This window comes from Notamacropus eugenii, chromosome 1 (genome assembly GCF_028372415.1).
Source record: "Notamacropus eugenii isolate mMacEug1 chromosome 1, mMacEug1.pri_v2, whole genome shotgun sequence".
In the NCBI taxonomy this organism is placed as follows: Eukaryota; Metazoa; Chordata; class Mammalia; order Diprotodontia; family Macropodidae; genus Notamacropus; species Notamacropus eugenii.
The window spans coordinates 418,894,113-418,918,397 of NC_092872.1; the positions used below are offsets into that span (position 1 = coordinate 418,894,113).

The 24,285-nt window shown below is 42.7% G+C and overlaps 1 protein-coding gene across 2 annotated transcripts in view; it reads right to left on the reverse strand.

Moving 5' to 3' along the window:
- Window positions 1–23,546, reverse strand: part of GGT7 (gamma-glutamyltransferase 7) — a 36,101-nt gene extending 12,555 nt beyond the window's left edge. The window contains exons 1-8 of one of the 2 annotated variants that reach the window (XM_072631323.1): window positions 23,339–23,546; window positions 8,477–8,709; window positions 7,579–7,730; window positions 6,609–6,726; window positions 3,322–3,389; window positions 2,886–2,959; window positions 2,521–2,717; window positions 1,740–1,827 (exon numbers count right to left, since the gene is read on the reverse strand). In XM_072631323.1, coding sequence (XP_072487424.1) covers window positions 1,740–1,827; window positions 2,521–2,717; window positions 2,886–2,959; window positions 3,322–3,389; window positions 6,609–6,726; window positions 7,579–7,730; window positions 8,477–8,709; window positions 23,339–23,507 — 1,099 coding nt within the window. In that variant the 5' untranslated portion in view covers window positions 23,508–23,546. The remainder of the gene's footprint in view (window positions 1–1,739; window positions 1,828–2,520; window positions 2,718–2,885; window positions 2,960–3,321; window positions 3,390–6,608; window positions 6,727–7,578; window positions 7,731–8,476; window positions 8,710–23,338) is intronic. The other variant, XM_072631322.1, reaches the window with a different exon arrangement.
- Between the last annotated feature and the right edge of the window lie 739 nt (window positions 23,547–24,285).

Here is a 24,285-nt window from a genome sequence, read left to right on the forward strand (position 1 = left end):
TTGGAAACTTTTTACTACCCTTTCCCAGAGTCTTTCCTCTCTGAGTTTTCATGACTTTGCCCTTGGTTATCCTCCTACCTGTCTGACCAGTCCTTCTCACAGACCACAGATTATCATCTTCATCCTCTTACCAGACTGTGGCTATATTCCAAACTTTTTAATTGGTCTCTCTGTCTCAAGACACTCTCCCCTCCAATACATCCTCCACATGGCTGCCAAAATGAGATTCTTACTAGAGCATAGCTCTGACCACAACATTCACATGTCTATTCAATAAACTCTAAAGCCCTTCACAATCTGGCTCTAACCTACTTTTCCAGTCTTATTATAAATTATGCCCTTTTATCACTCTTCCATTCTTCAGTCCAGCCAAACTGGTCATCTTCCTGTTCTTCACACATTCTACTTCTTACAATTACTAGTTTTCTTCAAAACTCAGATGAATGCTAAGAAACAAGGGCAAAGACAACATGGACAATTTTATTTTTACCCAAACCCACTGTTCTTTAAATTCTGAATTTAAATAGTTTCATCTGAGATCCACTTTGACAGTATGAATGAATAAATAATAGCTTTAAAATGTATTTGGGAGGAAAAAAAGAACTCATCTCAAGTACTACCTCCTACAACAAGGCCTTTCCCTGATTCTCCAGATGCTAGTGTCTCCTCCCCAAAAAACTACCTTGAATCTATTTTGCATATGCATATATATATGTATATCTAACAACAGAAAATATGTTCTGTGAAAGCAGACTGTTAAATTTTTGTCTTTTTATCCCTGAACAAACAGAGCAGGTGCTTAATAAAGATTGCTCAATAATTGATCCCCAGGAAATTACATGACCAAGAATATCACTGAAAGAAGATACTTCTGAGCACCTAAAGAGGAAGATGGGAGGGTGGAGCAGGAAGAGATATAAGAGGCTCACACAGAGAGGTTAGACTGAGAATGATGGAGACAAACCACAATTTTGAAAAAGTCTCACCCCAAATCCTGATAACCCAAAGCCCTGGCATAGGAATCAGGATACTAGCTGTGTAACCTTAGGCAAATCTTTTCCACTCCCTGTTTTTCAGTTTTCTACTCTATAAAATGAGAGGATTGGATTAGATTCTCTCAGAGTTCTTTTCTAGCTCGGACAATCTATGTTCCCAAGTCTCTTTTTCTTCTAACATTCTGTGGTTCCTTTAGGCTGAGACCATGGCATTAGGAAGGGGTAGCTAAGTGGCACAGTGGATAGAGGACTGAGCTTGGAATCAGGAAGACTGAGTTCAAAACCTGCCCCAGACACTTATTTAGCTGTGTGACCCTGGGCAAGTCACTTAACTCTGCTTGTCTCAGTTTCCTTATCTGTAAAATGAGCAGGACAAGAAAATGGCAAACTGTTTCAGTATCTGACACAAATGGGGTCATGGAAGAGTTGGACGTGACTGAAATGACTGAATAACAAGTGATATTGAGAAGACAGGAGAGAAAAAAGGGGCATGAATAGGAAAACCAACCTCCTTGGCAAGACTAGACCTCCCACCTGCCTGTCCCTTCTCTCTTCTCCCCACTCCCACCTCCCCCAGATCTTGACATTCTAGGCACTTGGGAAGCTGGCTGATCTCTAGTTTCTGCTTCAGATTCTGGCCTCTCAAGGTTCCACGGTTTGGTTTTTTCCTTCTTTAGTGGGCAGGAGTCTCCAGCCAGCATAGAGGAAGGGTGAGAAAGGCTGCTGTGTAGGGGGAAGGGTCACCTCGGTACACTCCACGCACAGGCTTTTCCACTAATACACTGTAGTTACTGAAATCCTCCTCAGTCAAGACTCCACCATGGTGCTGCACCTAGAGGCAAGGAGGAAGAGAAGGAGAAAGGAAGATGGCCTCAGCTAACATTTTTCCTACCCCCCACTCTGCCCACCCCTGGGGCACCACAAGTAAGGGTCTGGTGACTGTATTCTCTTGCCACCCTCAATAACACTCCAAGTCCTAGAAAATGGAATATAACAGAAAAAGCACTGACTCTGAGTCAGAGGACCCAAGTTCAAATCTTGCCTTGGACATGTACTATCCATGTGACCTTAGGCAAGTGCCTTAATTTCCTCATCTGTAAAATGTGGGGGTTGAACTAGATGGCCTCTGAGGTTCCTTTCAGCTCCAGATTTATAATTCCTAGGAGCCTGTTTCCTCTTCTCTCACTCTCCATATTGTTGAGGATCACATCTCTCTCCTCAAGAGCTCCCTGATCTTTTTCCTTAGGACTTTTAAAGTCTTTAAAAGTGTCTGGAATATTTTGTTGATCCTGAGAATGCAGAAATGGAAAAATCCTTGGAACAGGTGTTAGGTACCCTGGGTTCTAGCCCTGATTCTGCCACTAACTTGCTCCAAACTGGGAGAAATTTCTTTCTCTGAACTTCAATTTAACCATCGATAAAATGGCTGGACTGAGTAAAGTACTCTTTATTTTAAAGTCCCTCACAGCTTTGTTGGTCTATGCTTCTATTACTTCAGCCCACCCTGATTTGGTCCCATGCTCACCTCTGACACCATCTCCTGTGTGAGGTTGCCACCCCCATAGAAAGCTATGGCCCCTGCAGAGCCCAATGAAGACAGAACAGCTGCCAGGTCTGGCCTCCTCACAAATGTACCAGGTACCAGAGGCCGGCCTTCGGGAAAGAAGATCTCCCGGAAACGCTCTGAGGCATTGGGCACAGGTTGTTCTAGGATGGCCTGGGCTAGAAGGACAGGGGGAAGGTACTTCAGACTTGAGCCTCGCCTACCTTAACCACCCCCTTTACCACCCTTGCCAACATAGTGAAGGGACTTCCAGCCCTCGAAGCTCTTATTCTCTCCTCCCAGCCCCTTTGTAGCCTCACCACCCACCTCCAGGGCCCCTAACTGACCAAGATCATGGGTCACATTGAAGCCATCCTGAGCTACAGCTGAGGCAAATGCCAGAACCTTGGACCAGGGTAGCCTGAGGGAGAGAAGATAGAGGACATGGTGAGAGAGCTAGAGGGAGATGAGACCCTCCCCCACACACACACAGCATGGGAAGAGAATGGAAAAGGGAATGAGAATTGAAAGGAGGAAAAAGAGAGGGGACTGCAAGGATGGTGGAGCCCAAGATGAAGTAGGAGGAATCTGGGGAGATAAGACATATGAGTGGGGAAAGAGAAAGTGACAACAAAACAAAAAAGTGGGCACCTGAGGAGAGGGAATATGGGAAGAGGAAACCCAAAGCAGGAGAATGCCCGGGAAGGAGAATGAAAAATTCAGTGGTGGGGGGGTTTTGAGGGGTTGGGATGGGGGAAGTTCCTGATGTCACCCTTCCCTTACCTTCCATAGAGTTGATGAGCTTCATACAGCCCCTTGGCCATTCCTGGGATCCCCACAAGGAGACCCGGCTGGGTCAGGTGAAGCAATCAAGGGAAAGAGGAGATCAAGTCACTAGAAGGGGAGGGGCTAGGCTGAGCTCTAAAGGGCCCACAGGGTAGAGGGAACTCCCAAGGTTCATCAGAACATCATAGTTCAGTAGCCTTGCATATATTATATACATATATACATAGCAGACAGACGTGCCTGACCAATGCTCACCCTATACAGTAACTAGCCATATAGCAAACACACAAATAGAAGGTGCACTGCAGCCAGACCTATAGTATGGTTAGGCAATCAATAAGCATTTATTAAGTGCCTCCTATGTGCCAGGCACTTTGTTAAGCACTAGGGATACAAAGAAAGGCAAAAAACAGTGCCTGTCCTCAAGGAGCTCACAATCTAATGGGAGAGAAAACATGCAAATTACTAGGTATATGAAAACTATCTACAGAGCAGATGGAAGGTAGGAAGCTAAATGGTGAAGTGCACAGAGCTCTGCACTTGGAGTCAAGAAGACTTCTCTTTCTAAGTTCAAATCTGGCCTCAGATACTTACTGGCTGTTAGACTGTAGGCAAATCATTTAACCCTGTTTGCCTCAGTTTCCTCATCTGTAAAATGAGGTGAAGAAGGAAATGGCAAACCACTCCAGCATCTTTGCCAAGAAAACCCCCAATGGGCTCACAAAGAGTTAGACACAACTGCAATTACTGAACAACAAGAACAAAGATGGAAGGTAATCTGAGAATGAAGATAAAAGCAGCTGAAGGGGCTTCCAGCAGAAGGTGGGATTTGAGCTGAGTCATGAAAGAAACTGGAAAAAATAAGGCAGAGGTGAAAGGCTGAGGTCAAAAGGAATGGGGTCAGTCAGTGCAAAGACAAAACAGCAAGAGGTATGTTGTTTTTGGGGAAATGCAAGGAGGCCAGTGTAGGTGGATCATAGAGCGATTGTAAAATCTAAGAATACTGGAAAAGATCCAGGTTATGAAGAGCTTTAAATGCCTAACCGAGTTTATATTTGATTCTGAATGCAACAGGGATCCACTAGAGGTACTGAGCAGAGGGTAACATGGTCAGACCTGTGCTACGGAAAGAATCACTTAAAGGAAATGAATAGGCAGTTTTCAGGAGAAACCAAAGTTATCTATAGTCATATGAAAAAATACTTTAAAGCACTATTGATTAGAGAAATGCAAATTAAAAACACTCTGAGGTACCACTTCATATCTATCAGATTGGCCAATATGTCAGAAATGGAAAAGGATAAATGTTGGAGGAGATGTGGAAAAGTAGGAATACTAATGCACTGTCCAACCCTTCTGGAGAAAAATTTGGAATTATGCCCAAAGGGTTATAAAACTGTGTATAACCTTTGACCCAGCAATACAACTCTTGGGTTTGTATCGTGATGATAAAGTATTTGAGGGGGTACCCACCAATTGGTGGTATATAATTGTGATGGAATATTAACATGCTCTAAGAAACAAAGTGCAGAATAGTTTCAGAAAAACCTGGGAAGACTTACATGAACTGATGCAAAGTGAAGTGAGCAGAACCAGAAAAACACTGTACACAATAATAGCAACACTGTGACAAAGACCAACTGTGAATGACTTGGCTAATCTCAGCAATACAATGATCTAAGACAATTCTGAAGGACCTATGATGAAAAATGCTAAAGAAACAAATGGTGTCATCTAAATGCAGACTGAAGCAAACTTTTTTAACTTTCTTAAGTACTCCTGGTTTTTGTTTTTTGGGTTTTTTGGTCTATGTTTTCTTTTGCAATATGGTTATTATATAAATGTTGTACATAACTGTACATGTAGAATCCATATCAAATTACTTGCCCTCTCAAGGAGGTGGGAAGGAGACAATTTGGGGCTCAAAAGTTTTTTTAAATGTTAAAAAATTTTTCTTTACATGTAACTGAGAAAAAATACGAATAATAATTTTAGAAAAAGAACCACATGGGTAACTCAACAGAGAGTAGACTAGGGTGAGGTGATGCTTAAAAAAGGAAAATCTAGCAGAAGGCTATTCCAATAGTCCAAGTGATGAGGGCCTGAACTAGTGTTTTGGCTATAGGAGCTGAGAGAAGGGGACATAGAAGAGAAATGTTATGAGGGTAGAAATGATAAGATTTGACATCGGATTGGATATGGAGGTGAGTATGAGTGAAGAGATGAAGGTGACAACAAGTTTGTGGGTCTGGGAGCCTAGGAAGATGCCAGTGCTCTCAACAATAATAGGAAAATTCAGAAGAAGGAAGGACTTAGGGAAAGGATGAAGTTCTATTTTGAACATGTAGAGTTTGAGATGTCTCTGAGCCATTCAGCTCATATGTGACTGTAGCTCAGGAAAGAGATGAGGTCTGGGTATATAGATCTGAGAATCATCTGCACAGAGAAGCTAACTGAACCAAGTGAGATTGTATAAATGGAAAAGAGAAGATGACCCAGGACACCAGCAAAGGAGACTGAGAAAGAGCAGTTGGACAGACAGGAGGAGAGGCAGGAGGGAGCAATTTCACATAAACTTAGAAAGGAGAGAGCACCCAGGAGGAGAAGGTAATCAATAGTGTCAAATGCTGCTGAGAGATCAAAAAAAAAAAAATCAGAAAAGACTATCAGATTTAGCAATTAAGAGATTACTGGTAGCCTTGAAAGAGCGAAAGATCAGGTGCACCATGAAGTCCGAAGAAGCCAAATTACAGAGTTTTTAGAAGAAAGAGAGATGAGAGGAAGTGGAAGTTCCAAATGTAGATAACTTTCTCAAGTTTAGCCATAAAGAGATGATAGATATGGGATAAGAGCTGGTGGGGCTGGTGGGGGTGATAGAATCAAGTGAAGTTTTTTTAGGGATAGGGGAGATATGGGTATGTTAGTAGGCAGAAGGAAAGTGCTAGTAGATAGACTGAATATAAGAGAGAAAATGGGAACAGTTAGCCAGAGAAGTCAGAGAGGAGGGGGGATTAAGGATTCATGCAAAGAAAGTGACTTTTGCATGGAAAAGGACCATTTCTTCATCTGAGACTGGAGCAAAGGAGGACAAAGTGAGGGAAAGTGTTTGAATGATGTGAATTGGAGGAGGGTTGGGGTTAGCTCACACAAGCCTTGTATACTCCTGGTGGACAGTAGCATGGTACATAGTAGATGCAGAGCAGCCTGGCACATAAAGGGTGCTCACAAATGGATTTCAGTGACAGAAGGGAAGGGGAGAGGAGCCCCTCCCCTGCGGCCCCCACCTTGGTCTCCCAGGATCTTTGCAGGGCATCCTCCCGAAGGGCACCAGGAGCAGTCTCCCGGAAGTCAATCAGGCGGCTCTCATTCCTCCGGATGTCATGGACAAGCATCACTCCTCCCCTGTGCAGGGTGAGAGGGGAGCATAGGCAGGGGAGCATGTGGAAACAGGGAGGAACAAGGGGATGTAGTAATGGAGAACAAGGAGAAAGCATGAGATACCCCCCACTGTAGTATACTCTCTCCTGGCCCCCCTTGTTGAGATAGATCTCTTCTAGGGCTTGGGAGAGGGGCAGGTGAATAAACTAATAGGGGGGTGGGAGAGAAGGGTGTTGGCTCTCTCCAAAGCAGGCCTAAAGAAGTTCTCCCCACAAAGTCACCCAATATTTTAATCCCAGATTAGTAGGAACCGGTCAGAGGAGGGTTCCAGGCCAATCCTAGGGAGCCATAGCCTGGGTGCCTGCCAGTTTCCTGTACCTCTCTTAAAGAAGTGGCAGCCAGCTCCCAGCCTCTGGGGCTGGCTTATGTAAAGGAGAAGACTTTAGGCCCTGGATATCAGCTCCCAACTGACCTGGCCTTTAAGCCAAGTTCAAATTCTGAAGGGCTGAGGAGTAGTTAAGACCTACCTACCCACCCTCCTTCCTGAAAATGAAATCAGGGCTTGTATAGGGGCAAGAGAATGCCTTAGTCTAGGTCAACTGAAAGAGTCTGGGGGAAGCAACTGGAGGAATATGGAGGTGCTGATTAGGGAAATGGGGCTGCTGACAGGAGTCTGGAGCAGAAAATTGGGAGAGCCCAGAGAGGCTTATTTGGAGAACTTAATGAGGGATGATTGGAGGGACCTGAGGGACTGATTAAGAAACTCTTGGGAGACCAATCAGGTCCCTGTTGAGCACTGACTGGAGGAACTGGGAATTGAAAGTTGGGGGAGTCTGAGGCATAGATTTAAGGAGCTCCAGATAGAAAGTCACTTACCCACCCAGGCCAGAGCTGTGAGGTGCTACAATGCCAGCACACAGGGCAGAAGCCACAGCGGCATCCACAGAAGAGCCACCTTTACTCAATACCTCGATGCCCAGAGCTGTGCAGTGGGCAGCATCTGTGACAACTGCACCCTGGTGGAAGATCTGGGGGAGAATATGGGCAGGTGTAGTTTTAAAGGCAGGTAGCAGCAAAGGCTCTCATGGAACATCTCTCCCTCACACTAACCCTCTATTCTAGGTGGCAAAACTCTGATGCCACCTAGGGGGGTCGAGGAAACAAAACTACCTACCTACTGGGGTTCAAGGATGAGTACAACCCTCTACCCACCAAGGTAAGTCTCTCTTTCCCTAAAATCCTTCCATTCCTGAGCACAGAGCTGGGATGGGCACATAGTAGGTGTTTAATGATTGTCTGCTGTGGCAAGGGGGTATAGAAATCTATCTTGCCCTATGGGAAAATCGGAAGGGGATAAGAGAAGGGAGTGGTGATAGAAGGGAGGGCAGATTGGGGAAAGGGGTAATCAGAATGCACGTCGTCTTGGGGTGGGGGAGGGAAGAGATGGGGAGAAAGTTTAGAACTCAAAATCTTGTGGAAGTGAATGTTGAAAACTAAAAATAAATCAATTAATAAGAAAAAAAATAATTTTCTGTTGAACTGAGGCTGTTCGGCCAGTTTCTGGTCCCCTCTCTCTACCTCCTAACCATGGCTTCTCTTCTAACTTACTTCCTTCTTTCTCTCTAATCTCCTAGTCAGCTCCCTACCTCTATTCAGACCCTAGGCACTACTCCATCCTAGGCCCCAGTACGTTCCCTTTTACACCCATATTTTTCTTTCTTTCTCCTTCAGGCCTCCCTAGATTTTTACCCAATCTACTCTTTTCCAGTCTTACCTGAGGATCCCCAAAGTAGATCTGCATGACAAGGGCCACTGTGACCCCAGTGGCAAAAGTGAGGCAGGCTGTGACGATGACTGTGAGTCCATCTTGGCGGCAGGAACACTCTGCTGCAGCTGCAAAGGGGTCTTTGCTGGTCTCCCTTAGAGGTGACCCATCCTGGCTGCCCATCTCTGAGGAAGATGAGGGTAGCTGCTGTAGCCGGGCAGATTTCAGGAAAGAGTCAGGATCTGGGGGATAGGAAATTAAAGAAGGGAAAGGAAGAACTATTAGAATTCCTCGCATCTCTTGTTGACCTTTCCCCGCTTAAATCCCCTCCAGTCCCTGAGCTCTCCTCCCAGAGGACTTTTGGCTTTGAGGTGATGCTTCCACCTACCTCCCAGCAACTGCCTTTCCTGCTTCCTTCAGACTCTGGCTTTCCCTCCCCCAGCCCCTGTTCCCCCAGCTCCTTAATCCCTAACCTGTATCATCTTTCAGTCTCTTTCTGACGTGCTCTGTTCTAAGATGGGTGGGGACCGGGAAACAGAGGCCTCCTTCCCCAAATCTAGTCATAGAACTACTTTGAGCTGAAAGGGAACAAGCATTCATTCAGTACCTACTATGGCCAGGCACCAGGCTAAGCAGTTTACAAACAGTATTTCATTTGATCCTTAGTATAACCCTGGGAGGTAGTACTATTATGATCCCCATTTTACAGTTAAAGAAATTGAGGCAGACAGAGATAAAGGGACTTTGCCCAGGGTCACACAGCTAGTAAATGTCTGTCTGAGGCTCGAATCCAGGTTTTCCTGACTCCAGACCCATTGTTTTATCTACTGTGTCGACTAGTTGCCTCATTTTACAAATGAGGAAACTGAGGCTCAGAAAGAAATGATCAGCCCAAGGTTACACAAGTCTTTCTCCTCAGTCCTCTGACTCCCCTAGTCTCTGCCTGCCCAAACTCAATACAGAAAAAAACTCCAATTTCCTGGAAGTGGCAGAAAAGATGAGAGTGGGGGAAGGAAGAAAGAGGGAAGGCTGATGGGCCAGATCTTAGTTTTCTTCTCTGCAATCACAGCTGACTTGGAAAAGAAATCCTTAAGGGGCAATGGTCATAGCCCTTGGAGAATCTAAGAATTAGAAGGGATCTGAGAGATTGTTCACAATTAATCAATATACAAAGTGATTAGGGGCAGGTAGGTGGTGATGTGTATAGAGCACTGATCCTAGAGTCCAGAAGACCTTGAGTTCAAATCTGGTCTCAGACATTTACTAGCTGTGTGACCCTGGGAAAGTCACTTAACCTCAATTGCCTCAAAAAGAAATAAGCAAAGTAGTTGTGTTCTGGGGAATATCAATCTTCATCCCTCCCCCATCTCTTTAAAAATGACCTCTACTGGGGTCAGTGGAAAAATCACTTTGTAGCTTGGTTTGAAAGATAAGCTTTGTTAATGATAAGCATGTTATTTATTGTTGAGTTGTTTTTTAGTTGTGTCTGACTCATCATGACCACCTTATTGGGGCTTTCTTGGTAGGTGCTGGAGTGGTTTGCCATTCCCTTCTCTAGCTCATTCTACAGATGAAGAAATTGAGGTAAACAGGATTAAGTGACTTGCTCAGGGTCACACAGCTAATAAGCTTCTGAGGCTGTATTTGAACTCAGGAAGGGTTCGGTCTTCCTGTCTCCAGGTCCAACACTCTATCCACTACACCATCTAGCTGCCTGCTAAGCATGTTAAGTTCTGTTTATATGTATTTTAGAAACAGAAGAAACATAAATTGGTATATCAAGCAGATAAACTAAATGGTTTCACAACATAGTCAATGCTTATCACACATTTTCTGCTGCTGCTATACTTAAACAATATCTAAATATTCAATTTGACCAGTAGGAGACTCCTACACAGGGGTGAACTATGATGGAAAGTAGTCACAGCAAAAGTAAGCTAAGAGAAATTCAGAGTGTGAGAATTATGGGGTGATTTGGGTGATTGCTTCCCAATTTTAGCAAATGTTATGCAAGGAGAATCACAGGCATAGAAGTCAATTTTTCAAGAATCCTTAGAGGGCTGAGACTCCCCCTGAAAAGTCTCAGACTCTGTATTCAGGGAGCAGATTTCTATTTTGCAAATGGAAGTTAACAAGCAGCAGCTAAACACAGTGTACGTGCCTAAAATCCCGGCTACTTGGATGCTGAGGCTGGAGAATGTCCTGAGTTCCCAGCTGCAGTGGGCGAGAGCAGATGATGAGCCCTGGGAGTGCCACAAACCTTAGATTGGTCTCTCAACCCATAATATTAAAACTAATCCTCACTGACTGGGCAAAGAAAGCGTTGAGAGGGTTTGGGCTGCCCTCTAAAAATTATCATCTCAAAACAATATTACCACCTTAGTGCCTCCCCAGCTGTGGAATTTTCCTACAACATTCGCTTACCATTCTTTACCTGACAGCAGCAGAAACGGGGTTGGAAGTACACTCCACAGTATGGGATATAAAGCTAGAGACTGTAATAGTCTTTATGTTAAGAGCCATATATAGGAGGCCACAGTTGTCAAGCCTCTCCCTGCCTTCTCCAATATTACTTTGTATTTATTTGTATATACATAGTTTCTCCCCAGTACAACGAAAGCTGTCCAGTGGCAGGGGCTGTTTTTGTTTTTAATCACTAGACTCTAGTAACTAGAGCCTAGAATGGTGCCTGGTATATAATACATGCTTAATAAATGCCTATGGAATGAATAAAATGAATGAATCAATGAGGGACATTCTGGGAAATCAAGGTCCAGTCCCCTTCCCTACTAAGTATTAGACACCATGCTAGGCACAAGGGATACAAAGACCAAAAAAAAGCCATAGATGGTTCTGAGAGGACCAGGGGCAAAAAAACAGTCCTTCAGATAAAAGTTCTTGAGATTTGGAGAGTTTTGAGAGGACCAGAGTGAAAATAGCCTCTCAGAGACAAAAGTACTGACTGAAGGCTGGAGTATATAACTGAATGCATAACAATCACCTATCCTGTGGAATAGACAAGTAGGGATGCTGGCTTTCCACGTGGCTACTGCAAACACTTAAGATGCCTATGTTTAATGGGGAAGAAAAGGGAGAAAATGAAGAACAATTCAGAAGGCTAAGTTTATATGTGTATGTATGTATGTATGTATGTATGTATGTATGTATGTATTAAGATCGACTGGTACTGCTACATTCACCAAGTTATGTTTGATTACTTTGCTTTCCAGTGTTCTTGATGGTCCATAGACATGGATGATTATAAGTAAAGGGTTCAACGTATAAGGTACGTAAGTTAAATGAGTGTACAACTGACCTAGGGCTTCTCATATTCAATCAACTATTACTTTTGCTTATAACATCTGAATAGTCAGCTTGTCCAATGGAGCAACCTAAGCAGAGGCATCACTGAACTAGGAGTCAGGAAGACCTAATAATAATAATAGCTAGCATTTATATAGTGCCTACTCTGTGTCAGGTATTGCGCAAAATGCTTTACAAATACTATCTCATTTTATTCTTACAACCACCCTAGAAACTAGGTACTATTATTATCCCCCTTTATAGATGAAGAAACTGAGGCAAATAGAGGTTAAATGGCTCGCCCAGGGTCACACAACTAGAAAGTGTGTAAGGCTAAATTTGAATTCACTTCTAGACTTCAAGTCCTGTGCTCTAGCCACTGTACCACCTAGCTATACCAAGCCATTAAGCCAGTGGTCATTGGCCTGTCTGGCTCTACTCAAGCTGATGGGCAAATGGAAGTTCAAGACTCCTACTTGAGAACTGTCTGATAACTTATCCAGCCATATGGGAGAGCACCCAACCTTACAAAGTCACATAAATGGTATCCTTCCTATACTGATAACTTTCCAATAACATTTGAACATTATACATACACATACACATATGCTTTGATATATCTATATTCTTGTTGATGTCAGTACTCCATTCAGTGATAGATTATAAATCAGAGGCTCATGGAATTAGAGTCAGAAGGAACCTCAGAATTCATCAAGTCCAAAATGCTCATTTCACAGACAAGGAAACTGAGTCTCACAAAGGTTAAGTGGCTTGCCCAAGGTCACTCAGGCAGTAAGTGGAGGAGCTAGGTTTTGAACCTAGATCCTTATCCATGGCTTGCCCATTCTAGTTCTTTTCCATGACCTCCTTAATAATAATAACTGATATCTATATAGCACTTTGTTTGCAAAGATCTTTATATTATTTTGTCTTTCACAAGGGTCTACCCAATATGCTGGGGGCCTTCTTCTAGATATCGTGATATTGCGTGGACACCAATGGAGTACATGAGTTGGTCCTTTGTAATCACCTTGCTCTTGTTATGTGACAAGTCCAACTTTTCCTCTATATCATAAGTTCTCTTTGAAATCCTTCATATCACTTCTGCACAATTCTGGGTTGGTAATGCTTCACATACTGCTCACGCTCACCATGTTCCTCTCCGTTGACCTTTAGGTGACCCTCTACTTTAATTCTTCAGAAACTGTGACATCCTAGACTCACAGTCATACATCATCGTGGGAACAATACTGCTGTTAAAAAGATGAGCCAATGTCTGAGAGAGAAGCTTCAAGTACTTAAACACACTGCCATCTCCTAAAGGCAATACAGCCCATTCTCCTCCCCTTGTCCAACTCTAAACTCGTTTCATTGTCCATGCATGGCATCTGTTCATGCTACATGAATGGATCACTTTTATGGACTGTCTATGTAAATGTAGATCGTAATTTAGAAAATGAGCACTCATCGTTAACTTGGCTTTTCCTTTGTGGATAATGAAGCTGAACTCTTCTGGCATTACTTTGGAGTTCATTTAGGAAACTGCAATGTTCCAGGCTTTGATGCAAGCAGAAAATGTCTCTTGCACACAGGAGCATCTGAGAGACCTCACTGTCCATGGGGAATCCATCTTCCATTTAGAGTTTGTGCTGAACATGTTCCATGATTCTGGCAAATACCTTTGATGCACAAATATCTCCCTGTTTTATGCCTCTTTTGATGTTAATAATTAGAAGGTCATATAGCAAAGTGATCCCTGTTAAATCATTCAAGCATGTATATGTAATTATATATTTTCAAGTTCCCTCATAAATGCTTTGAGAATTTGAAGGTTGCTTTCAATAGCTGAAATCTAAGAGTTAATAAACCAAAACTACTGGGATTTTAGAAGCTTCAAGTTTCTTTAAAACAATATATATCACCTATGTCAGAAGATGTGATAGAAAATCACAAGGGACTTAGTGGAGTCAATGAGAACTTCTATATCTCATTCTTTGCCTCAATGTATCTTCCTCAAAGAGTGTGTGTTCAAGATGGGATTAAACATTTAGATTAAACATTAAACAAAGATGCAACTTTGTGTTGGGGGCAGATTAGGAGCGTTAAAAACTGAGTAATTTCCCAAATGCAATTCATCCAACTCTCTTCCTCCTATTCTGGGTAAATTCATTCGCAATGCCTCTCCCAGATATGTACTAATATACTAGTTTAATGGACCTATCTGTCACAATCTGGACAATAAGAATTTTTCATCCATTTAGTTTTTCCTATATGAATTTTTAGTATGATAACTTTTGAAAAATCAAAAATCTCATTGGAGAAGCCTTGTGATGTTCTAGAACTTGATGTAATCAGTCCAATGTCATCTACAAAAAAGGAATATCTGGGGGACCTCACCATCTATACAGAAATCTTCCATTTGAACCTTGCACAAAATTCACTGTGCCAGTGGCAAACAACTTTGATGAGCTTGAATTTATATATTATTTAATATCAATAATCAAGAGGGTGATTGAATATTGTTATCTCTGTTTGATTTAACAAAGTATCATGCATGATACACATGGGAAGTAAAATGGATAAATTTTATTACATGAAACACATGAAGCACAAATAAAACTAATGCAACCAAAATTAAAAAGAAAGCAAGAAACTAGGAAAGAATTTTTATGGCAAATTTCTCTGACAAACAAACCATTTCTCAAATATATAGAGAACTGACTCAAATTTACAAAAATAAGTCATTTCCCAATTGATTAATTATCAAAGGATAAGAACAGGCAGTTTTCAGAAGAAACCAAAACTCTCTATAGTCATATGAAAAAAAAATTCTCTAAAACACTATTGATTAGAGAAATGAAAATGAAAACAACTCTGAGGTACCATCTCACACCCATCACATTGGCTAACATGACAGAAAATGAAAAAGACAAATGCTGAAGAGGATATAAAGAAACAGATATTAATGTACCATTGGTGGAATTGTGAACCATTCCAAAGATCAAATTGGAACTGTGCCCAAAGGACTATAAAACTGTGGGTAACCTTTGACCCAGCAATAACACTACTAGGTCAATATCCCAAAGATATCAAAGAAAAGGGAAAAGGACCTATTTGTAGAAAAGTATTTATGGCAGGTCTTTCTGTGGTGACAAAGAACTGGAAAATGAGGGGATATCCAACAATTAGGGAATGGCTGAACAAGCGGTGGTACACGATTGTGATAGAATACTATCATGCTCTAAGAAATCAAGAGCAGGGTTGTTTCAGAAAAACCTGAGAAGAGTTACCTGAATTGATGCAAAATGAAGAGAACAGAACCAGGAGAACATTTGCATACAGTAACAGTAATATTGTACAATGATCAACTGTGAATAACTTAGCTCCTTTGATTAAGACAAAGATCTAATATAATTCCAAAGGACCCATGATGAAAAATGCTATTTACAAAGAGACAGAGAGAGAGAGAGAGAGAGAGAAAGAGAGAGTGAGTTGATAAATTCTGAGTGTAGGTTGAAGCATACTTTTTTTCAGTTTTTTTATTTTTCTTGGGTTTTTGTGTTGTTGTTTTTTTGCAATATGACTACCATGGAAATGTTTTTCATGGCTTCACATGTATAATTGATATCATATTACTTGCCTTCTCAATGGGTGGGGTGGAAGCAGGAAAGAAGAAAAGAATTTGGAACTCAAAATTTTTTTAAAATGAAATTTAAAAGTAAAAAATTGTCACTGGGAAATATTTAACAAAATAAATAAAAATATAATTTAAAAACAAAACCAAAGTATCATGTTTGATCCTAACATATGTATGATAGAAAGAACTGGAAATAAATTGTATGCCTATCAGTTAGAGAGTGGTTGAAAAAAAAGAGATATGTGAATGTAATAGATCAAAGAACTGAAAAGCAAGAGGGAGCCTATTAACTGGAGAACAGACTGAACAAATTTTGCTGTATAAATGTGATGGAATGCTTTTGTGCCATAAGAAATGAGGGTTGGGTTCAGAGAAACCTGTGAAGACTTCTATAAAGCGATGCATAGTGAAATGCCTAGTAGAACAATTTATCCAATAATGATATTGTAAAGACAAACAACTTTTAAAAGTTTAATAACTTTGAGCAATGCCATGACCAGCCATGATTCCAGAAGACTGATGATGAACTATGGTCCCCACTTCCTGACAGAGAAATGACAGATTCATGATGCAGAATTAGATACACATTTTTGAATGTGAACCATATTGGAATTTGTTTTACTTAACTACATATATTATAAAAAGTTTTGTTTTTCTTTTTTTTCTTTTAAGTTGGGTAGAAGATGGGAAGGAAAGTAAATGACTGTTAATTTAAAAATAAAATAAACTGAATGTAATCAAGTATTATTGCTCCATAAGAAATAATAAATATTAAGAATTCAGAGAATCTTGGGAATATTCAAATGCACTGATGCAGAGTGAAATAAGTAGAACCAAGAGAACAAATGAAACGATGATGACAATGATGTGAAGGAAAACAACTCTGAAGGATTTCAGAATGCTAATCAATGCAAGACCAATAATGACTTCAGAAGCCGATGAAGCATGCCTCCCACCTCTTGGCAGAGAGGTGATGGATGAGAATAAGGCACACATTTCCAGACATGGCCGGTGTTGGCTTGTTTTGCTTAAGTACACTTGTTTGTCAGAAGAGAAGACTTCTTTCAGAATGGGTGGGTGGAGTGAGTTGGTGGGAAATGAAAGAAATGAAAAAAAAAAAGAAGACAATGTATCCTGGAGAGACTCCTTACTGGAAGAGAGGTTTTAAGATTCTTTTAATAAGTCAAATCTTTTTTGTAACCAACAAACAATACCACTGCATGGTAGCTTATATTTTCTTCATTTTTCGGTCAAATGTGTAATTATAAAAATGTGGTCTGATATAGAGAATCCTTTGGAAAAAGCATGCCCTTTCTCTTCTTTTTATTTCTACCAAGAACATCTTTGATATGTATGTATGTATTCACATAAAGATTTTTTTAAAGGTGACAAAGGAAGCACATGTCTACTGTTTACGTGCTTTCAATAACTTTTTTTTTGCGTATGTTGATATCCCACATGAAGCAGTGAGGTGGTGCAGTGAATAGGGTACCAGGAAGACTTGAATTCAAATCTAGCCTCAGACACTAACTGTGTGACCCTGGACAAGTAACTTAACTTTTGTTTTCCTCAGTTCTCTCATCTATAAAATGAGGATTATAATAGCACCTACTTCCCAGGGTTGTTCTGAGACTGTAATGAGATATTATAAAGTGCTTAAGCACAGTGTTTGGCACATAGTAAGCATTATGCAAACGCTAGCTATTTTTATTATAATACATGGTTTGGGGGTTTTTTTGAGACTAGGTCTCATCAGGTCACCCAAGATAGAAGTAAAGTGGCCAGTCATGGGGCTCATCCAACACAAGAGTTTAAACTGCTCCCTTTCTGACCTGTGTAGGTTAGCCTCTCTGTAGGTATCCAGGTGACCCCACATTCCTGGTGGTCTACCATATTGGTGCCAGACTTAGTGCAAACACCTAATCAGCTTAGCCCTACTGCTCAGAGTTCCTAAACTCAAGCAATTCCCTAGTAGAAAGTCTTACCACTTACTATGCTACTACACACAGCTCTACATTATTATTTATTCCATCCTTTTAGTATATCTCTGAGATATCTTGTTAAGGCATCCTTTGATGTTGTGTTGCCCACAGTATAAATGTCTCTGGTGTGTGCATGGTCTGGTCTGATTACTACTGCCAAGTTTATTTTCCTAACAGTCATTTCTGCTTCCCCTTATCATACTTCAGGGACAGAGGCATTAGATTCCAAATGTAGCTGTTCCTTTGACGTTGATGATGAAAATAGATTGGTACAGAAATGTGGACAAATTTATCCCATTTTCCATCTATTTGTTTCATCCTTGAATGCTTTCAGAATACAGGGCTCATTTGTGTCTCCTTCCTCTTTTTCTGGGAGGACAAAATTTTTTAAATCCTAATAGCTTACATTTAGATGGCACTTTGCAGCTCACCAAGTGCTTGAAATCTGTTCTCTCCTTTAAGCCTCACAACAGCCCTATGACAGAGCTGCTCCATATATTCTTATGCCCATCTTAGAGATGAGAAAATTGACACTCAGAGAAGGGTCGTCTATAGCAGAGCTAACATGGAAACCCAGATGTCCCTATCCAAATCTCTTTACCCTGAACCACAGAGAAAGAGTATATGGTATAGTGGGAAGAGCCTTGAATCAAAAGGTTCAGACACTAAATGTGACCTTGAGCAAGTTCCTTCTCTCAGAACCTCAGTTTCATCCTTTATAAAACGATGAGTATATAGATCCAAGATGAACCACAGGAAGGGAGAAAACTTATGGAGGGAAAATCCGGTGGGCTGTCAAATTACCTTCTGTGTGGAAAAAGTGTGTCATGGTTTCTAAGGGTAAGCATATCACAAATCTGTGTGAATTTCCTCACAGAACTGTGTGGAGAAGAAAAAACAGGGAAAATGGAAGAGTGTTTTCTCCTTAGAAGTAAGAAGGCAGTGAATAGTATTTTCTGTTATTGAGAGAACAACATCTTGATGTGTGTTCATCCTTCATTGCCAAAGAAGACCATGTCATCAGAGAAATAATGACATGACTTGCACTTGATTTTGTTTTGAGTGAGGGAGGGCTGCACAGGTCACCAGCCTCACTTCTCCTCCAGAGCCATCTGAATTCAGTGACCAGATATTCATCAGGATGACTGAAGATGACTCAGGATGAGGCAATTGGGGTTAAGTGACTTGCCCAAGGTCATACAGCTAGTGAGAGTCAAGTGTCTGAGGTGAGATTTGAACTCAGGTCCTCCTGACTCCTGCACTGGTGCTCTATCCACTGCACCACCTAGCTGCCCCCAACAACATCTTGATGGAAGCTGCCTGAAACGACTTTTGTTGGAAAATTGTCCTGAAGTCCCTAAATGGACCACAGCCATGGACCAGAAGGGAGTTTCTACCTTCAAATCTGGGGACACAGAATGAATTAATAAAATCTAAATCATTGCTTGCTATTTTGGAGAGGGGGAAGGAAAGGGAAGGAGGAAGAAAAATTTGGAACTCAAAATCTTACAAAAATGAATGTTGAAAACTATCAATACATGTAATTGGAAAAGTATAATACTATTAAGTAAAAAAAATCTACATCATATTGGGGGCAGACTAGGCTTACTGAGCTGTGATTGAGAACAGTTAAAGGTTATTTCAATCTTGTTCTAAATTGTGTACCATCTTGAAAATACAATAATTGCATATAATGTATTTTTATTGGTTTTGCTGACTTTTTTTTCTCTTTTTCTTCTATCTTTTTAAAATTCTTTGTTAGAAGGGATGGCTCTCTGAGAGAGACATGGGGGGAATCTAAGTGATGTCAAAACAAAAGATATGCATAAAATCTATTCAAAAGAAAATAGAATAATTAACGATTAGTACATGGCATACTTAGCTGCTTTAGTAAAGAGGTTTCCCTTTCATAATGTGATGAGATATATACCTTTGTTTAGCATCCATAGCTAGCTATTCAGGTACCTGAGTTCAACAAAAACTTTTTCTTTGTACCTCCTTCCATCTACTATGTCACCTTTTGGATTGCCATTACTGTGCTGTTCACCTTTAGTGACTTGGTAAAATAATCCATTTAAGTCTGTCAATGGAAGAAGTCAGTATTTCCATGCCTAGGTCAATATGGATAGGGTGCAGTGCATCTCCAATAGCCTTCAAAACTCTGCTAAAATGTACCCCCTCTTACCCTATCAGGGTGCCCACCTGCATCCACTCAAGATGTGGATGGGCATATGGCATGATATCAGGCTCTTGCACATTCACATGGTAAGCATTCACTAGTCACCATTTGAGAGGACAAGGCTATGTACAAAGTCCTATAGGATTACAGAAGTACAGAGCCCAGATTCTGCCTTGAAAGACTATAACCTCAACCTCCTTGATGTTTTCCTGGAATTGTTCTGAACACTCCTGTTTCTTCTCCACCCCAGAACTAGGACACCCTGACTGGGATGCCCTCAAAGGCAGGGACTACTTTTTTCCCCTTGGATTTCCCTTGAGGGCAGGGCCATGTCTTTCTTTTAGAAAAAGGGGGAACCCCTAAAGATGGAAACCCTGTCTTCCCCTAGCTTACAGAGGGTATTGCCCTGGCCTCTGGGGAACAAAGTCTGAGAATCAGGGATGTAACAACCAAGGAGACAGGTTTTGGACTATAGTCATACTGAGAAACCTTGAGTAGATCTCTCAGTACCCAGGTTGAAACCCAATTTAGAGTTTTTTACATTAGGTCATCTATGCCTCACTAATTCCTGGTCAGGAGATTCAGACTTATTGGCTATCATGCAAAATACATGCACTACAACTTGGGTTGTAGTGGGTTTCCATCCTGAAGCTCCCTCAAAGGCCTGGGAACCAAGGTGACTTTTTTGCTTATAGATACCAGAATATCTTGGGGGAACAAGCTCTCCAATATTCAGGATAAGAGAGGTCAGAGGTTGGTGTTGAATCTCTTGCTCTGTCCTTTGGCACCCCCTTGCAAGACAGCTTGGCTCTGAAAACCTCCTTCTTTCTTCATTCATACAATCAGAGATTCTCAAAGTTAGATAGGACTAACTAGCTAACTAACTGTCTAACCTATCTAGTCTATCAGATGCTCCCTAGTCCAGTGCTTTCCTGAAAAATAATTTTCTCTGCATCATCACCAACAAGTGCTCTCAGGGCAGACCGTTCACTTGTCAACAGCTCTAATTGTTAGAATGTTCTTCCTTTATATCAAACCTTAAATCTGCTTCTCTGCAATTTTCAGCTATTGTTGCTCCTAGTTTTGCCTTCTGAGGATAAAAAGAACAGGTCTGATCCCACTTCCATGTGACAGCCCTTCAAATACTTGAAGACAATTATGTCTCCACTCCCACCCCACCGAAGTCTTCTCTCCTCCAGGATAAACATTCTCAGTTCCTTCAATAGATTTTCATATGGTCTGGTATTGAGGTCTTTCACCCATTCTAGCTGCCCTCTTGTGGACAGTCTCTAGTTTATGAATGCCCTTAAAATATGGCACCCAGAACTAAACACAATCCCTTAGATGTGGTCTAAGTAGGGTAGGAGATGGTGGGACTATCACCTTCCTAGACCAGGTGGTCACTTTGCTTCTCTCTCTCTCTCTCTCTCTGTTTTGGTGAGGCAAACAGGATTAAGTGACATGCCCAGGGTCACACAGATAGTATCAAGTGTCTGAGTTCGAACTTGAACTCAGGTCTGCCTGGCTCCAGGGCCACTGATCTGATCTACTGCGCCACCTAGCTACCCCTACTCTGCCTCTCTTAATGCAGCTTAAAATCACATTATCTGTCTTTGGACCACAATATTACATACAATGAGCTTGCAACCCATTCAAATCCCTGAAACTTTCAGGCACCATGTTTCCACTTGAAGTTCTTCCTCCAATCCAACACACTCAGTAAATAAGACTTCCTGGAAGAAGGTCTGAGTCTGTAGACTCAGGCACTGACTCCCAACCTCCTAGCCCTTTGCAGGGCTGGCACCCTGACCTCCTTCCTACAAGTCATAAGAGGCAGGGTGGAGGGGTGACTGGTTTGAGATTTAGTTCTGAAAGCAACACTAACATCTACTGGTGGGAAAGGTATAGATTGGGGAGGGTCATCTAACCCAGGTCTCTTGGGGAAAATATAGATCTGAGAGAAATTTTGTACTTGGAAAGGAAGAAGACGCAGAGAAGGTCTGGAGGTGGTGACTCAAGGGGCAGAGATGGGAATATAAGAGGCTGGAGACTTAGTGCCCTGGAGACCAGAGGTGTTGTGGGCAAGGATATTAAAAAGTGGGCAATGAAGGGATTGAAGAGACTCAGAGGGTCTTGGGTCAGAAAGGCTGAGGTAGCAGGAGCTGGGCAATCAGTGACACAGTGCGCTAGCTATCTAGGTTCTCAAGGGGCTTGGGATTAGATGCTACGGTCAAGAGCCTGGACTTGGTGACAGAAATAAAGAGGTTTGGGATGGAGAGGATGGGGAGGAGGTAGCTGGGTTGGCAAAGTTGATGCTTGAAGAGCCAGCACTGGGAAGGCTGAGACAGATCAGGCTAGAGATTAGGGACACACAAAGGGCTGGGAATGACGGGCACGGAAGGTTGAAACTGAGAGAACTTGAATTGGGAGATTAAGGCAGAGAAGGTTGGGATGTGGAAGTTTGTGTTTGAAGGGCAGGAATTGGGAAAGCTGGGACAGAGTAAAAGAGCGAACGAAGGATGTGAAGGTCTGCAGCTGGGGGCTAAGGGGAGTAAGAGAGCCCAGTGAGGTCAGGAGGAGAAGAACATTTGGGTGCCTGGAGGTGCAAGTGGGTCCCAAAGGGAAGGCTTACTACTGGAAGGATGCCCCACAGACAGGAAGTGATGCTTTTGATTAAGGGGTCATAGGACATGGGGGAAGGATGGAGAGAGAGCTAGGCCATATGGAAAAGTAGAGGAGACCTGAGAGAGAGCTATCAGAACAGAGGGTGCTCTTCTTCTCTTCCCAGATCTCTCAGCTTCTTTGAGGTCCTCTCCGTGCTTTCCCAGTCCTGTACCCCTTTAAGTTTTGTGGGAATAGAAGAAACCTGTCTGGTGATTGGTCCTGTGTTGGGGGAGCAGGAGAGTTCAGGGACCTGCTTCCTCCTGAACCCCAAGACAGGCACTAGATAGTGGAATGACCATGGGAACCTATTAGATAACTATGTTGATTTCACTCAAGATAATTATCTGAAGAAAAAAGATGGGAGACAGTTTGGGGATGAGAGTGCAAGGCTGCCCATGGAATGCTGAGGAATCCGGAGAGGAAAGAACATTTCAAGGACTTTGAGAGGTCATTGAATGCATCCCCCTGTTTTCCAGTAAGCCACTGGAGACCTATGAGAACCCAATCAACTTCCCCTTCCCTTCAAGATACCCTATTCCATTCCCTCCCACCTCCATGCACAACCTGCTATCAAATTTTCCCAGATCTAATTTTCCCAGACCTTATTTTCTCGTGCTACATTTCTGGTCCCTTCCTTCTTCCCCTTGCCCTGCTCTGTCTGGGGTAAGGGAAAAACCCGGGCACTCTCCTCAGCCTAAATCTGACCGTAGAAATATACTTCTCCCCTCGCCTCCCACCTCCACCGTTGCAATTCTTTGCTCTTGGATCCATAATAGAAGTGTGGAAGCAGGGGGATGGGAGGAGAGGTGGGGAGGAGGAGGGGAAGGGAGATAGGAGGGTTGAATCAGAGGGAGACAGGGAAGGGATGCGGATAGGAGATGGAGGGCAGATCGAGGATGGGGATGGAAGCAAAGAGGATGAAGAAGAAGCTGACAGGAAGGGGCACAGAGGTACAGGATAGAGAGAGAGGCTTGGGGGAGAGAGAATGGTGGGAGGGTGGAGAGAACCAGGGGAGAAATGCTGAGATGGGCCCGCGGTGCTGCAGTAGGTCCAGGTCAGCCGCGGTGGGTCGTGGTCAGTCCCAGCTCCGTGAGGCCCTCCCTCACCTGTGTCTGGGTCCCCCAAGAAAGCGTCCTCGTCCTTGCGGCAGCGCAGCGGGACGGCAGGAGCTGGCTCGTCCTCTGGCAGCCGCGGGAAGCTCGTGATGCTCATGTAGTCCACCGGCGAGTACGCGCCCAAGGCGCTTTCCTGGCTCGCCTCCTTCTCCGCCGCCATCCTCACCCTAATCTGCCCCGGCAGCGCAGCGGCGGAAGTGACTGCGGGGCCTGGGAGAAGGAGTGGGGGATGGGGAGCAGAGAGGGGCGGGGCTTGTGGTCTGGGGGCGGGGCCTGAGGCCTTGTAAGTTGGGGGTACTAAGGTAGGTGTCCACATGTCAGTGGGGCTGGGTCTCAAGTTGACCCTGAGTCTGAGTGGCTGTCTTGTTCTAGGAACATGACATGGAGTTGGAGGAGGAAGGACAGTGCAGAGGAAGAGATGGAAGACGTAACTAATGACTCTCAGGAGGGTCTCTGATCCCGGTAGGCACCCAAGGACATTATGCTTCTTTCTCCTTCAGTTCCTCTCAGTTATGCCCCATACCCATTCTTCTTTCATCTCTGTTTCTCACTCATTGGAAGCCCATTATAACTGGCATCCCATTCACGTTTTCCTCCCTATCCCCTTCAGATCTCCATTCTCATCTTTATTCCTAGACCCACCCCCAATCCCAGTCCCATCCCCAAATCTATCTCCATAACTCTTTCCTCCTCCTCCATCTCCATCCCCGTCCCCTCTCTTTATGTCTATCTTTACTTCCATTTGCCACCCCCATCCCCATCCGTCTTTCTATTCACCATCTCAGTCCTGTCCAGGATCATAGACTTAGAGATGGTAGGAATCTTAGAAGTCATCTTCTACAACTCACTCATTTTACAGATGAGAAAACTAGGGCACAGAGAGATTAATCAACTTGCCCAAAGTCATATATGTAGAAAGCAGAAGAGGCAGCATTTAA